Source organism: Malaclemys terrapin, chromosome 13 (assembly GCF_027887155.1).
Source record: "Malaclemys terrapin pileata isolate rMalTer1 chromosome 13, rMalTer1.hap1, whole genome shotgun sequence".
NCBI lineage: Eukaryota > Metazoa > Chordata > Testudines > Emydidae > Malaclemys > Malaclemys terrapin.
This window is the reverse complement of record NC_071517.1, coordinates 14,757,895-14,773,703: the sequence shown is the minus strand read 5'-3', so window position 1 is coordinate 14,773,703 and position 15,809 is coordinate 14,757,895. Positions and strand designations below refer to the sequence as shown.

Below are 15,809 nucleotides of genomic sequence, written 5' to 3'. Positions count from 1 at the left end.
TCTTCCATACAAATTTTACAGAGAAACTGTGAGAGGGAGAAAAAGAGAGATCTTAAGGGATGGAGAGTCAACAGGAGGGAGAAATACAGGGAGGCCGGCACAGATGTCAGGAATTTCAAGGGAGGAGGTGCTCTCTCCAGCAATGCATGATTGATCCAGCAAATTCTATCCATGCTTTGTCTAATTATTCCACCCTAAATTGAGAGTGGCTGGTTTAGGGCCCAAATTTCCCATATGGATCAACACAGAAACTCAGTGAAATATAAAACACTGGGCATGGGCTTGGATAAATGGCCACTTTGAAAGGGAAATGGACTCTCAGGGAAGTGGCTTGGTGCAGTGAGTTACCCAACCTGACACCCGATTGCAGGGGAACGCAATGGGCAAAAATTGGTCTAGAAATGATTGATTCTCCACACATACACCCCTTTAACCACCTTGTCCTCTTCCTTTCATTCTTACTTAGCACATAAATTCCAGAGATTTTAATCTGCTCTCAACCCCCCCAGATGAGAATAAAATACCCCGTGTAGGAGGAAAGAATTAATTTGAATTCATCACTGGAGAGAGTTGGGAGCTTAATTCATCAACTGTGTGATGGGGGGCAGGGGTCCTCTTCCTTTATATAGTTCTCCACACCCCAGATTTTCCATGGGGGTGGGCTAGATTAAGGGAATGTGGGAAACAATACAGTTCTACATTCACAACCTGTGACCTCAGCCTCTGCCCTAGTAGTAAAAATGCCAACCATCTGGTCCGTGGGCCATTCCTTGGCAGCGAGGAGCGGGTAAGAAGCTCAGGGGCGGAAGCAAAACGTACCAGCTCGGCACTTTTCAGGCAGCGGACTTTATAAATGGAGCGTCCCCAGAGGGGAACTGAACAGAGGTGCCATCCCGTTGAGTGAAAGAGACAGGATCGCTCCTGCTGCTCCCGCTCTATGTAACGGGAGCTTGAGGGGCTGCGGAGATGCTGGAGATGGGGTGTGTTGAGCAGTGGTGGCAGAGGGAACGGAGGAAGAAAGGATTGCTGGGCTAGAGCCAGGTTGGGTACGCGCAGGTCAATGCAGAAGAAGCTGGAGTGAAAGAAGAAGAGACAGGGATGGGTCAGGCGCTGGCTTGCTCGCAGGGAGGTCAGTACTGATAGGTTGGGGGACAGGCAAGCTCTGTCCTGTCCACATACAGGATGCTCTAGAAAGGGCTGCTGGATGTGCTCCTGTGCACAAACAGGAGCCAGGAGCGTGGGGCAGGGTGGCCACCCCAGAGCCAGATTTGGGACCCAGGAATCCCCTGGCCAAGGGGGAAGGCTGAACCCAATTTGTAGGAGAGTCTCAAATTTCTCAGGGGACCATGGGGTCTGCCACAGTCTGAGAGAGTGAGGGGATATGGGGGCTTATATCCATCCCTCCCTGCAGCCACGGATGGTCCGTAGGGAGCGATTAGAGAAAGTAAGCATTGTCCTGCAGGCACAGGTAAGCTGCTACGGAAAGAAATTGAGGGTCTAGATCAGGCAGTGACCAGAGTGGGGCCTGTAGGGCGAGCTTGGTGTGTGATTGCTCTGTTTTGATCAACTGAAAAGGTAAAAATTCAGCCCAGCTTCTCAGTGTTCTCCCTAAAATACAGGCAAGGCAGGGACTGTGGTGTCTCCGGGGAACCCTGCCAAGGGGGGGTATTTCCTCTGGCTACTAGCGGGTTCTTTTAATTCTTCAAACCAGTCATTGACCTCTTCCTATATCCCTCTAACCGTGCTTGCTGTATCATCGGTCTGACTGTGCAAAGGCGGCAGGTGTGTTCTCTTTGCAAGGGTACAAAAGGGTAGCTGCATCACAGCTGTGGACATGTTCTCCCACAGACCTGAGTGTTCCCAGAGTTTCTCATCAGAGGGCTGCACGTGTGATCCCTGTCTCAAATGATGCTTGTTAGGTCCTTTCTCCTGCTCCAGTGGGATGAGTTCTCCCATGCAGCCCGTGTTCATCATGCAAGGAGCAGTGGTTGTGGGAGTTCTGCGCTGACTGTCTACTCTTCTCTTTACAGAGCTCCTGGGATCAGCCAAGCGACTGAATGTGAATTACCAGGACGCGGACGGGTGAGTGTTTCCCAAACCTTCTCATTCAGTCTCAGTAATATGTTGGCATGAGCCGGTGGTGCCTCTGGGCCACTAGCATTCCTGGCTGTACTTGGCTGCTGGTTTAGGGTTGGTTTAACAGTAACCGGACAGCTGATGGGTTTGATGTAGTGTGTCCTCTTGCATTACTGACCAGAGATGCCCATTCTATGTACTCTCCAGCTTGTTAAAACCTCCTCCCTGCTTTGAATAACTTTCCAAGGCCAGAGATGGGCACAGTATGGTGCCTTCCAGGAGCAGAGCATTTGGGGTAAAAGCCACTTCTGGAGCCTGGCGAACTGGCACCGGAGCCCATTAGGAGGAGCGTTAATTCCCAGTGCCCCTCTTCTCCTTGTATGTGTTCTATAGGCTCCCTTGGAAATTATTCTCTAGCCCGACCCTTTATTTATATTCCACCCCCTCTCCAAAATCTTCTGTTAAAAGACAAGCTGAGATTGCTAAACCACAACATACCTGCCTATCTCACCACTTACGAAATCCAAGCACTTCTCAAAAATTATACTGAGTTAAGAAAACCACAAATGTTACACTGTCAATATAATATAAACACACTGTTCTTATCAAGTGTAAAGATATTTCATCGCCACCTTAATTCTTAATTCTGGTGGCAGTTTTTTATATATTCTATTTGTTACTTAATTTCAGTACCTACACGTTTTCTTTTAAGGGACTCTGTTAAATGGGAAACATTGTCAGTTAGAACGTTTATCAATTGACCACTAGGATTTTTTGGTAAAGTACTTAGGATGGCTGTTTCTTGAGAATGATATAGATGAATAGGAAAAGTGTAACAAGAAATGGTAAGTTATTGATTTTTTTGGTAAAGATGTAGGCAAGGCTGATCGATCTGTGTCAGACCCATTATGAATGTACAGAGGAATGTTCCCTGTTCCAGAAGGGTTTGGTGTGATTGTTTTGAAATTGCTGATGAAAGAATCGTATTTCTTTTGAGTCAGAGAAAAGGTGGAGATGGTATGATGAGTCGTGCGTTTCATCAGACTTGATAAGAAGAGTGTGTGTGTTCTGCTAGGAGAGCAGTGCAAGATTTATGACATCCTTAACTATACACTTCCTCGCTTGGGGTTTGTAAATGTTGGGGGTAGTGAGGGTTTATTTAGCAATCTTAAGCTGGCTTTTGAAACAAAGATGCGTTGACTCTGGAATTTCCCAGGTTTTTGAGTTTTGTCTTCCTCCTTCCCTTCCTTCTTACTTTTAAACGGAGACAAAGGTTTTGAATTTGACCTCAGTGAGATGGCCAGATCACTCGAGTGTTAAGGGGTGAACAGTGCTGGCCAACGCAGAAGAAGCTCCAGTGGGGGCCTGCTGTGGTCAGGTCACACCTGCAGAGATGTGCCCATTCACTAGGTAGCTAAGCTAGCCCCGCACAGCGTGGCTTGTCTGGACTCGGATTACAAGTGAAAGTTGCTTAGAGCTCAGCAAATGTGAGTGTCCGAGCCAGGACTAGAACCCAGGTCTTTGGATTCCACAGCTAGCGCCTCCTAGCCAAGTCGTCAGCCCACTGTGGTCCCGGCTCTCAGGGCACGCCGCTCTCTCTGGACCCTGTTCCCTCTGAGACATTCCTACGGATAACGAGACCGTGCAGTGACCCAAGGGGGTATTTCAGAATATTAGGGGATCTAACTCCTCCTGTACCTGGCATGAGCCAGCCCCTACGATTACGTCTACACAGCCTGTGGCAGCGAGTCTCTGCGCCCGGGTCAGCAGATTCAGGCAGCAGTGCTCACACTAGTGCTGTGCAGACGGTGCTTTGAAGTTGCGGCTCAGGCTCGGAAGCCTAGGGACGGGGGAGCTGCTCAGCCCGAGTGTCTGCTTGAGCCACAACTTCAAAGCGCTGTCTGCACAGCTGTGCTGAGAGCGCTGGCGTGAACCGGGCTGGGAGTTTTGCTGCTGCGGGCTGTGTAGACGTACCGCATGTGCCTGGGGTGAGGAAGGAGCTTCCCCATGGGCAGGTTACCCCAGAGTTTCTTCCCCTTCATCTGAAGCAGCTGCTGCTGGCTCCCGTTAGAAAGGGGATCCTGGACTAGCGGGGCCCCTGGGCTGACCTGCTGCGGGAGTAGCTCCGGGCTGGGATGCACAGAGGCTCCTGCGGTGCGCGGGGCCGCCCCAAGTGAGCTCACCCGCTCTTCGAACGTTGCAGGGGAAAGTTCCGTGCCAGCCCCAGAGCGTTAAGGGAGCGAAGCCTGACTGAGCTCTGAATTCCCATGCTGCTCCCCGTGGGCGCTGAGCCTCCCTTGCTCAGACGCGGCCCTTCACATGAATGAAGCAGCCCGGAGCAGGGGGAGCGCAGGGGAAGGAGGGAGCGCTCTAGACAAACAGGCTTCTTTCACAGCCCTGGAACACAGGGCTCATTCATTCTAGCTGGCCTCACACACTCTGCCATGGGCTTCGGACAGGGGGAGAGCCAGCCATGCTGGCAGTGAGACTGCAAGCGTCGGGGCCAGAGCGGGAGGCGGGGTTAGGCCAAGAGGGAAGTGGGACACACACACACCACGACCCCCTGAGAATCGCCTGGAAAACCTGTCCCCTGGCAAAACCCCTCAAGTGCTGGGTTTTCTGCCTGCTTGTCCTGCTGCTGCCCAGAGAGCAAAGCTGGCCCCAGCTGGACTCTTCTAATTGCCCCAGCCTTGCTTGTTCCCTCCCTCCTTCCGTCTGTAGAGGGCAAAGGCATTGATCGGGGAAGGGGCGCTCCCACAATAAGACAACTCCTCAGCACCTACTGCACATAGACCTCTTCCCTTGGGATGCAAGGAGGTGTTTTCTCCCCATTTTGCTGTCAGGAAAACTGAGACCCAAGGCTCAGTGTCAGGGCCAACAGGACACCAACAGAGTTTGAGCACAGCAGCAGGACCTCTGCCAATGTGCAATGCAGAGTGGGTGCTCTGACCAAGAACGCCTCAGAGACAGGGATTTGGAAGCAGGTGCTTCCCAGGGCGGGGGATTGCTAGGAGTTGGGCCGGGTCAGGCTGGTCAGCACTGGAGAGCTGTAAATAGAAACAGATGGGGAGGCTGGAGAGAGAAAGCAGTGCTTGGATTGCCTTGGACTGGGAGAGCTTTGCCAGTGGAAAATGTGAGGGGGGCAGGATATAGTTTGATATATAGGATCAGGTCAGTCCCTTCTAACTCAAGGCATTTGGCAGAGCGTGTTCTGGCCTTGTGGAGAAGCTGCATCCCCTCTCAGGAGCTGTGCGCTATGGGCCTTGGTCTAAACTGTTCAGACAGCAGCAGGAGAGGTGGTGGAGTAAGAGAGCAAGGCCTGGCTGGTGTCACCAGCCATGTACCGAGTGTGCCAGGTCTCAGCACGTCTCCCTCAAGTGTCTGGTGCTAGCTTGCTTTGGGGTCTCATGGGACAACCACCAAGTCTCCAGGAGCCAGTGTGAGATGATTGTGGGAGGAAGAGTCCTGCCAGCTACATCGTGCCAAACTCCACCATGGCAGAGCCCTGCTGAACTCAATGGCTTCACACCAGGGCAGGGCCGGCTCCAGCATTTCTGCCGCCCCAAGCAAAAAAAAAAAAAAATAGGTCGCGATCGGCGGTGGCAGTTCAGCGTCAGGTCCTTCGCTCCTAGAGGGAGTGAGGGACCTGCTGCCCCCGAATTGCCGCAGGTGCCGCCCCTCTCCCTTGGCCGCTCCAAGCACCTGCTTGTTAAGCTGGTGCCTGGAGCCGGCCCTGCACCAGGGACCTGGTGTATGTAATAAGTGGAGGCTGATAGAGAAGTGGGGTTTGCCCCTGTTCTAGCAGCAATGTGGCCAGGAACTGTGGGAATGCCTGAGCTGTGGAGCAGCCTGGACTGAGACCAGCTGCCTGGAATTGGGAAATGCCGGGGCAGTGGGAAATCGGCTCTAGCCACTTTTGATTTGGAGAGAGGAGAGAAATGGCCACCTTTGCCCCTGTGCAGGGCTGGGTTGGGCTTCGAGGGCATGAAGCCACAGAGTTGGCTGCTTCTGAGACCCTTGTCTTTTGCTGTTCTCAGGTTCTCAGCACTGCACCATGCGGCCCTGGGTGGGAGCCTGGAGCTCATCTCCCTGCTGCTGGAGGCACAGGCCACTGTTGACATAAAGGACAGCAATGGTAAGCAGCTGACTCACCTCAGACTGGGGCCCCTAACCGCCTTCCCAGCTCCCCCTTACCTCCAGGAGGGAACAGTGTCTCCACCAGCCTACCACTTCCCCCTCACACCCCGTGACTGGGGAGCACCCGTCTGTCTGCGTAAGGTGGACGTGCCCTCTGCCTGCCCCCATCCTGAGGGAGCAGTGCACCTGGGACCCCTCCCATGGGGCAAAGTGCCCGCTGCAGGCCCTGCTTTGACCTCTCATTGCTGCAGTGAGCGGGATTGGGAGACGGCAGCCATAGAGTCATCTCCAGCTCCTCACCCTGGGGAGCTCCATTTACTTTGAGCTGGGGGGCTGATCTGGAGCCTCAGAAGGGGTCAGTGTGGTGCTCGTTCTTCAGGCACCCCCCCGGGGAGCTCAGCTCCTGGGCTTCGTGAGGCCTAGCTCCTGCCAGATGCCACCCTGGGGCTCCCACATCGCTAGTGTCGGTCTAGTGCTGAGAGGTGGCCCCTCTTGGCCTCCTCCTGACCTTGCTTCCCCGCAGGGATGCGCCCGCTGCACTACGCTGCCTGGCAGGGGAGGGTGGAGCCGGTCCACCTGCTGCTGCGGGCAGCCGCCTCGGTCAACATGGCATCACTGGACGGGCAGATCCCACTGCATCTGTCTGCGCAGTACGGGCACTATGAGGTGGTGAGTAAGGGAGCCTGGGGAGAGAGGTGACAGAGGCTCTGGGAGCCCAGGTGCCCTCAGCAGCATGTGTGCCCGGTCCCGAATCTCCTGATACCCCTCATCCAGATTTCCACTGGCCTACTGGTTTGCAGTGTGGCAACATTGTGTCAGTTAGTGGTGAAGTAGCATTGGGCTGCATCCAGGCTTCGGCCTGTGATGATACCAAACTGGGAGGGATTGCAACTGCTTTGGAGGACAGGGTCATAATTCAAAATGATCTGGACAAATTGGAGAAATGGTCTGAGTTAAACAGGATGAAGTTTAACAAAGACAAATGCAAAGTGCTCCACTTAGGAAGAAAAAAATCAGTTTCACACATACAGAATGGGAAGAGACTGTCTAGGAAGGAGTACGGCAGAAAGGGATCTAGGGGTTATAGTGGACCACAAGCTAAATGAGAGTCAACAGTGTGATGCTGTTGCAAAAAAAGCAAACGTGATTCTGGGATGTATTAACAGGTGTGTTGTGAGCAGGACACAAGAAATCATTCTTCCGCTCTACTCTGCTCTGGTTAGGCCTCAGCTGGAGTATTGTGTCCAATTCTGGGCACCGCATTTCAAGAAAGATGTGGAGAAATTGGAAAGGGCCCAGAGAAGAGCAACGAGAATGATTAAATGTCTTGAGAACATGACCTATGAAGGAAGGCTGAAAGAATTGGGTTTGTTTAGTTTGGAAAAGAGAAGACTGAGAGGGGACATGATAGCAGTTTTCAGGTATCTAAAAGGGTGTCATAAGGAGGAGGGAGAGAACTTGTTCACCTTAGCCTCTAAGGATAGAACCAGAAGCAATGGGCTTAAACTGCAGCAAGGGAGGTCTAGGTTGGACATTAGGAAAAAGTTCCTAACTGTCAGGGTGGTTAAACACTGGAACAAATTGCCTAGGGAGGTTGTGGAATCTCCATCTCTGGAGATATTTAAGAGTAGGTTAGATAAATGTCTATCAGGGATGGTCTAGACAGTATTTGGTCCTGCCATGCAGGCAGGGGACTGGACTCGATGACCTCTCGAGGTCCCTTCCAGTCCTAGAATCTATGAATCTATGAATCCTCTTGCCCCACAAGAGCCCCAGACCCGGGCTTGGGCAGGCGGGACAAACTTTTTGGGGAGGCCCTCGTGCCTCTTTCCCACAAATCACCTCTGCCTAGTCTAACCCTGGAGGGGGCTCAGCCCAGCAGTCCTGCCTGGAAGGGGAGATGAAGGCAGGGGGCTGTGGAAATGGGGAAAGGGGGCAGACGGGGTGCTCTTTGACACAGGCACCGGAGAGCACCCCTTAGGCTGCTGTCCCAGCAGGGCCCTGTCCGAGGGAGGGGTGGAGGTAGGAGCCGTAGGGAGAGGGGAACAGTTGAATGGGGGTGTCAGGAGGCTGCTTGCTGGATGGGGCATGATCGCCAGCCTGCCTGCATTGCTGCCTTACATGTCTGTTACTCCTCCACAGTCAGAAATGCTGCTCCAGCACCAGTCCAACCCGTGTCTCATCAATAAGGCAAAGAAAACCCCCCTGGACCTGGCCTGTGAGTTTGGCCGGCTTAAGGTAAAGGCCGCAGCCTGCCTGCACACTGCGCAGAGCTGCTCTGTTGCACTGTCCCAGTCGTTCCTGACTGAGGCATTGTATTAGGGCCCATGTCTCTTCCCCTTCACAGTAACAATACTACAAGGAACTGGCCAATGCACCACTGCCCTCCACTGGATGGGATCAGAATTCCTCGGTGCATGTCGTAGGCCCTGTGGTGCTAGCCACTGATGGAGGTTCTCTCTTAGCGTCATGTGTTAGGGCAGGAAAATCTGGGTTCTCTCCCTGCCGTGGCTGTGAAGCTCAGTGTGACGGCCAGTGCTTTGTCCTTCGATAGCTCCTTCCACCCCCAGGGGGTTTACACACCGCATGTCCTCCCCTGTGCTGAGGGAGGAGAGTATCATCAGCTCTGTTTACCCACGGGGAAAAACGGAGCTACAGAGAGATGCCAGTGAGCAGAGCCTGGACAGAACCCGAGTCTGCAATGAGTTAGTGGCAGAGCCCGGATAGAACCCGAGTCCTCTGCTCCAAGCATGGGACGCTGCTCCCCAACCCCCATCTTTCCTCTGCTCCTATTTAAGTCCAGGCTGGTGGTGACCAGACAGGCTGAGCCTTCCTAATCTCCACAGGCGCTGAGGGGCAGGCTCTGCACAGCTGTGTTTGCAGGCCTGAGATTCCAACCTGGCAGGGCTCGAGGGATTCCTGTCTCGGCTGCTGGGGACAGGTGCACCGGCTGCTCTGCATTGCTGGGGCAGGAAGGCCCCCCCACCACCCTGAGGGAGCTCAGCAAGCCGACAGAAACGCACCCATGCCATTCGCTGCTCTCAGGGGGCCTGGCCAGTGCAGCCATCCCCACGGACTGTTTCTCGCTCACCATGGGGGCGGCAGGGGGCCGTCTTCATTTCTGTAGTTATAAATAGTGCAGTAAAAACAACCCCGCTCCAGGCGTCTGGGCTGCCCCAAGATACCAACAATTCCCCTTCTGTGTGGGCGTTTCCGGCGGGCCAGGCCAGCGCACGCTTGGGCCCCAGAATCCCTGGCCCTTGGGCCACTGTCTGAAAGGGGGTATCACGAGGAAAGCAATTCCTGTCTGTGGTGACTGCTAGGGGCTTCCAGGGATAGCTGGGCTCTGCCCTTCTCTGATCCCCACCCACTGAGGCTCTCTAAGCACTGGCCATGCACGTGGGGCTGGATCTGGGAGGGGCAGTCCAGGAAGTCCCTTCCTACCCTTTGGAATGGGGCCGGCTGAGCAATCCACCGGCTGCTGCAGGGCTCCCGGGGAGAGTGGCGGGGGACAGGGTGTTCATGTGCTCTTGTTTCCATGCTCCCCATCATTCACCCATCTCTCGCCCACCCTAGGTTGCCCAATTGCTGCTGAACAGCCACATGTGTGTTGCGCTCCTGGAGGGTCAGTCCAAAGACACGAGTGACCCCAACTACACCACCCCTCTGCACCTGGCAGCCAAGAACGGGCACAAGGAGATAATCAGGTAACGCACAGCACTCCAGCCACTGGGCTCGCCCTGCCGCAAGCATCCTAATCTGCACAGGCCCGTAGCAGCGTCCACTGCCGATGCACAGTGCCAGACTCCCCTCCTGCCGCTCGATTCCCCAGAGATCCCCACATGCTGCCCTTTGCTTGCCCCAGTCCTAGCCTTGGAGCTCTTTTTCCATGGAGCTTCGGGCCTTCTACCCCAGATCCCCGGCTGCCTGGCTCCCCCCAGCCCTGCCCCAGACCCCCGTCCATCACTGGTTCCACTGGCTGCCTGGCTCCCCCCCAGCCCTACCCCAGACCCCCTGTCCATCACTGGTCCCACTGTCTCCCTCCAGTTCTCACCCTATGCAGTTGGAATTGACATTTGGCTTTGGTATCCGGTGAACCCAAATCACCTCATGATTTTACCCTGGTTGAGACAGATTTACCCTGCCCCACTCCAAGCCCTGGCTCTGCCTGCTGCCCAGCCTCACTGCCCACCCTATCCTCCTGGCTCATAGTACCCACTTGCTCCTTCTGAACCACCACGGCTTATTCCCCCCACCCCGCCCCCAGGCAGCTGCTGAAAGCTGGGATTGAGATCAACAGGCAGACGAAGACGGGCACAGCCCTGCACGAGGCAGCGCTCTACGGCAAGACGGAGGTGGTGCGCCTGCTGCTGGAGGTGAGCTGAAAGGTCCTTGCAGGGAGGAAGGGGGCGGTACCTCAGCTACCAAGTCTGCAGCCCTTAGGAGAGCGATCCACTATAAGAGACAGCAGCTGGAGATGGGGGAGAGAGACGGTGGCTCAGTTCTGGAGGGCGATGGGGGAGGAGAGGGGCAGGGGAAGATGCAACCTGTGGCCTGACTGCAGTGGCTGGTGGGGATGAGAACTGTAACAAGATTAACAGGGCAAGAGACAGAACCTCCCTCCATCAGTGCAGCTTCTGGGACTCGATCCTGCCTGGTCCTGCTCCAACTTCCTCTTAGTCCCCCAAACTGCCAGTGATAGGTGATGAAAGAAGATGGGGGCTCTTCTCCCCCAGGCCTCTGAATGCTGGGTCCCCTGCTCCTCCAGAAGGGGTCTGGGTCTGCTGCAGAGGAGGTGCTGACCTGCCTGTAGGCTGCCTCTCCAGCAGCACTTCTTGTGTGAGGCGTGGCTGCCCAATGGCCCTGGCACTGACAGGGTCTCTGCTGGCTCCCCCACGGCAGGGTGGCGTAGACGTGAACATCCGAAACACCTACAACCAGACGGCCCTGGACATCGTGAACCAGTTCACCACCTCACATGCCAGCAAGGACATCAAGCAACTCCTGAGAGGTGAGCTGGATCTAAGCGTAATGCTGGGCTCTGTTCCACGTGCTCTGTAATCCCCTGGGCAGAACCAGGAGCCCTGTTGTAGGGAGCTGATTGCCCAACTCTCACCTGGCATTGGCAGGGAGAAAGTCTTTCTATGGGGGCATGTGTGGCAACATCCCAACCCTCCTCCAAACAGGCCCTCAGCTAACCTGACTTTGAGTGCTCAGGTGAGGGGCTTCAATACTTATACGCAGGCATTGGGGTGCCGGCTTTGGGGGGATAGCAGGGGACCGAGTTCCTGGCCGTGCTATTAATGTTCTCTTTCCGTCTCTTTTCCTGTCCCCTGCCCTGTTCTCCTGCCCTGTCCCCACACTTCTCCCATGCTCTTTCTTCCCTCTTTCCCTTCTCTTCAGAGGCATCAGGAATCCTGAAAGTCCGAGCTTTAAAGGATTTCTGGAACCTCCACGACCCGACTGCTCTCAACATCCGGGCAGGAGATATCATCACGGTGAGCAATCACCTGCAGCTGCGCAGAGACCATGGCTAATAAACACTGGAGTAGCTGGGAGCTTCCCCACAGCCAGGGACCCTGCATGTTCCCTACAGCACCTCCTGCTGGGAATTGCCCATAGCCAGGGACCTTGCATGTTCCCTACAGCTCCTCCTACTGGGCGTGGCTGGGAGCTTCCCCATAGCCAGGGACCCTGCATGTTCCCTACAGCACCTCCTGTTGGGCGTGGCTGGGAGCTTCCCCATAGCCAGGGACCCTGCATGTTCCCTACAGCACCTCCTGCTGGGCCTGGCTGGGCGCTGCCCATAGCCAGGGTTCCTGTATTATGCCATGTCCTGGCTCCTGCTGGTGCTGGGACACCTGTAAGGAGTCTCTTGCTCAGGGGTCTAACGCTCTCGTGCCCGGTGCCTCGCGCAGGTCCTGGAGCAGCACTCCGACGGGCGCTGGAAGGGGCACATCCACGACACTCAGAAAGGCACCGATCGGGTCGGCTACTTCCCTCCCTCCATCGTCGAGGTCATCAGCAAGCGGACAGGTCAGTAACACACACACCGCCCTGGAGTGCATGAGGGGGGGGGGCGCGCATATCTCTGACCTGGACTTCTCCCACCCTCACTACAACCCACCCGCTCCCTGGACCCAGCCCCCACCCCAGCAGCCAATGGGAAGTGGCAGTGGTGTGGCTCTCTGGCTGACAGCGCCCCCTCTGGCCTGGAGGACTGGGGGCTGGTAGCGCAGCAGAGATGGACAGTGGCTGCAGATGAGCTCAGGTGAGCTGCTCTCAACTAGGGACTGGGATTCAGATGCCCCTTTGTTTACAGCGGGAATGAGTCTGGTGTCAGCGCAGTCCCTGTGGAGGTTGGGTCCAAGTCCCTGCAGCAGCCCACAACTCATCCTAGCACTGGGGCAGCAGAGCTCGCTGCGGGTCAGGACGGTGGAGCTGAGGGGGGTCCCTAGGCATCAGGTCTGGGCTGAGGTGTGGCTGTGTGGGGAGGTCAGAACTGAGCAGCATTAGGACAAGCTGGGGTGCAGTGGCAGGGAGGAGTTAGCAGAGCCGGGTATCCTGGGGCCCAGGCCTGGCCTAAGCATTAATATCTGTTCCTAGTGTGCTGAGCCAGGAATGATGGAGCCAGGCCCTGTTCGCAGGGCCAGGGAAACTCTGGTACAGTCCTGGCTCTGCCCCAGGTGTGCCAGCTGCACACTCCCCCACGAGCCCTTCCTCTGCAGAGCCCCCCCAGAGGCACAGTGTTGGGGGTATTTCTGGACCCTGCTATGACTGATGCTGCCCTCTCCTCTTCCACACACTCTGCTCTTACACGAGTGTTTTGTCTTCAAATGCAGGCATGACTCTTCCCCGCATGGTGCCTGCACACCAGCGCCAGGGCATTGCCGCCCCTCCCGGCGGCCTGCAGCCACTCCCAGGTGATGCTCCGCAGCAGGCACCCTACGGCCACCTCACCTTAACCAGGACGGCCCTGGGGCCTGAGAACTCAGGTCGGGGTCGCTGCTGGGGAGGGCTGGACAGGGACTAGCGTCAGGGAGCCCCTCCCGTCACCATCCCACCCAAGAGATGGAGAAAATCCCCTTCTGGCTCCAAGCGGGAAATTAGAGGAAAGCAGCAGCCTCGGGGAAACCACAGCTCAAGGGACTGTAGAGGTCATTGACCCATAGATACCCCCACATCCAGCCACACCCCTCTCCCACCCACCCTCCCTTCCAGCCATTTCTCTAGAAACGGGATTGTCCTGTGTGTGCTAAGGAACGGTGAAGCTGAGTGATTCTGTGCGGGTCTTGTGGAGGTTGGGCCCTGTGCCAGTGGCAGGCAGAGGAGTCTGGACAGTGCCCCTCTGCCAAAGCATGTGGGTCTCTGCACAGGGAACACCATGCCCTGTGGAGGTGCCAGTTCTCTTCCTCTGGTCCCACAGCATCCTCTCTGTGCGGCTTAGTCCAGGCCCGGCCCCAGTGCCAAGGGGCTACCGGGATTGGGAGGTGCTAGCCCCAGGTCGTCAGGCTCCTTCTCCAGCATTCAGTTACATGAGCCCCGATGCCTCTTCTCTCTCCATAACAGCAGGAGACAGGAACAGCGTGGGCAGCGAGGGCAGCATTGGCAGTATTCGCAGTGCCGGCAGCGGGCAGAGCACTGAGGGCACCAACGGGCAGGGCACCAGTATCCTCATCGAGAACGCCACGGTAGGAGGGCAGATACAGAGCGCCCGCTGTTCTGTGTCCAGGCAGCAGAGCAAGTCTCACGGGAGGTTTAAGGTCCAAGGGGGACTGGGTCCACCAGAACCCCAGGGCTACCCTCAACTCCCCCCTTGGCTTTCTGAGCCTTGAGCTGCCCCTTGCAGTCCCATGGGTTCATACTGACTCAAGCCCCAGGGCCCCACTCCTACTGTATTCTACCCCACCCATTCTCCTTTTAACCCAGCCTCTCCACCAGTGACTTAGACGTCCCAACCCAGTTTCTCTGAGCTGACGGCTTGGTGGTGGTAGCAGCATACTATATTGCACATTCTTGTGTCTGAACTGGCGAGACCCTTGCAAGGCCAGAATTGCTAAAACCACCCCGATGGAGAGGAGCCTTCGGAAACACAGCCCTGCCACAGGGACGCACAGGGTTTGAGACCATCTCTGACCCCACCACTGGGACCCAGCCAGGGGCAGTTACTGCAGTGAGGGGTGAGCACGTTACAAACCCATTCTGCAGCTGTCACTGTGCTAGGGGTACAGAGCCGAGAGAGCTCAAGGAGGATCTCCCTCAGACAGGAGTAGTAGGGCCTTTATCCTCTAGCTGTAGCCCCCAAAGAGGCTCCTGGGAACGGTTGACTGCATAGGTTCCCAGGGCCCTGTTCTGTTGCAGGATACACAGACCTCCTGTCAAGAACGAGGCCCCGGGCCAGGGCTCTTACCCCAGGCTGTACAAGGCAGTCCCAGTGCTGTCACGCCTGTGCCATCCCTTCCTCTCTACCGCTGTGTGAGAATTGCTCAGGGGCTGACCCAATACACCCAGTGCGAAGTCTCAAGTCCAGACCCACCCTGTCAGACCCTTCTGATTGTCTCTTCTCTCTTATGAAGCCGCTTCCCCCTGGTGGTGAGGACCTACAACAGCACCTCTTAGGATCAAATAACCAGAATGGGCAGCTGAACTCCTTGACAGGTAAGCAAAGAGACCACAGGAAGAAACACGGGCCGTGTCTTGGAGTAAAGTCGGAGCCACCCTCTGTCCCCCACTGCCCTTAGAGCTCCGTGCCTGCGTACCAGGCTTACCACTCCCAGCAGAGGGGCAGCTACTCCCTCTCAGGCCTCTCTTGGCAAGACAAAGCCCTAGCATGTCCCACTAGTGCAGGGTCCAGCACTGGGCACCACAGAGTGGAACACGCCTTGCCCTGCTGCTGCAGGGAATGGCTCTGGTTTGACATTGGAGGGTGCTTGCAGCTCGTTCTAGGCTATGTTTTTCCTTTTACAATAAAATTGTGGCGGAAGGGAGAGGAAGGGTCTGGTCTACGGTTAAGTACAGGAGCAGGGATCAGGATACCTGAGTTCTATTCCCAGCTCTGCCCTAATCTTGCTGTAAGACCGTAAGTCACATCTCTTCTGTGAGCTTCTCCCTCTATAAAATGGGGGAGAGATTTGCCTTTCTGCCTCCAAGGGTGTAAGGACAATGCCTTGGCGCCTTCCCCCCGTGAGATGGCTACGGGAATGCGGTTATCCCTCTTCACACTGAGTCACTGTTTGCATTTGGTATTTTCTGGCCTTAGACAGAAAATGCAGGGGGCTGGGGAGAGCTCAGGAGGGCTTGCTGAATGCCCCTTGCTGCTGGTTCATGGCCCACTTTCTCTCCAGTAGCGAGGGATGGGAGGGAATACTTCCCCTGCTCCGCTCCCAGCCTGCTCAGGGATGGTATCAGCTGCAAGAGACAAATTGTGTTTTGAGATCAGACAAACCAGGCTGCCGTGCTCACTCTGGGCTGCTGCCAGGTGCGTGGGGTCAGAGCTGGGTGAAGGCTCCGGCTCTCTCGGACATGCTTTGGAGGAGTTGGAAGCAGAGAGGGCTTTGAAGAGGGGATAAGACTCATGCTGCAGCACATGGCTGGCA

At 55.8% G+C, this 15,809-nt stretch overlaps 1 protein-coding gene across 6 annotated transcripts in view; it reads left to right on the top strand.

Annotated features, from left to right (window-relative positions):
• CASKIN2 (CASK interacting protein 2) overlaps positions 1-15,809 on the top strand; it is a 75,853-nt gene that overhangs the window by 52,136 nt on the left and 7,908 nt on the right. For 2 of the 6 annotated variants that reach the window (XM_054047335.1, XM_054047336.1), the window contains 12 exons: positions 2,031-2,082; positions 6,114-6,211; positions 6,737-6,882; positions 8,356-8,451; positions 9,790-9,920; positions 10,481-10,589; positions 11,116-11,224; positions 11,617-11,711; positions 12,132-12,249; positions 13,056-13,136; positions 13,783-13,904; positions 14,790-14,871. In XM_054047335.1, coding sequence (XP_053903310.1) covers positions 2,031-2,082; positions 6,114-6,211; positions 6,737-6,882; positions 8,356-8,451; positions 9,790-9,920; positions 10,481-10,589; positions 11,116-11,224; positions 11,617-11,711; positions 12,132-12,249; positions 13,056-13,136; positions 13,783-13,904; positions 14,790-14,871 — 1,239 coding nt within the window. The remainder of the gene's footprint in view (positions 1-2,030; positions 2,083-6,113; positions 6,212-6,736; positions 6,883-8,355; positions 8,452-9,789; positions 9,921-10,480; positions 10,590-11,115; positions 11,225-11,616; positions 11,712-12,131; positions 12,250-13,055; positions 13,137-13,782; positions 13,905-14,789; positions 14,872-15,809) is intronic. The other 4 variants (XM_054047338.1, XM_054047337.1, XM_054047340.1 and 1 more) reach the window with 4 other exon arrangements.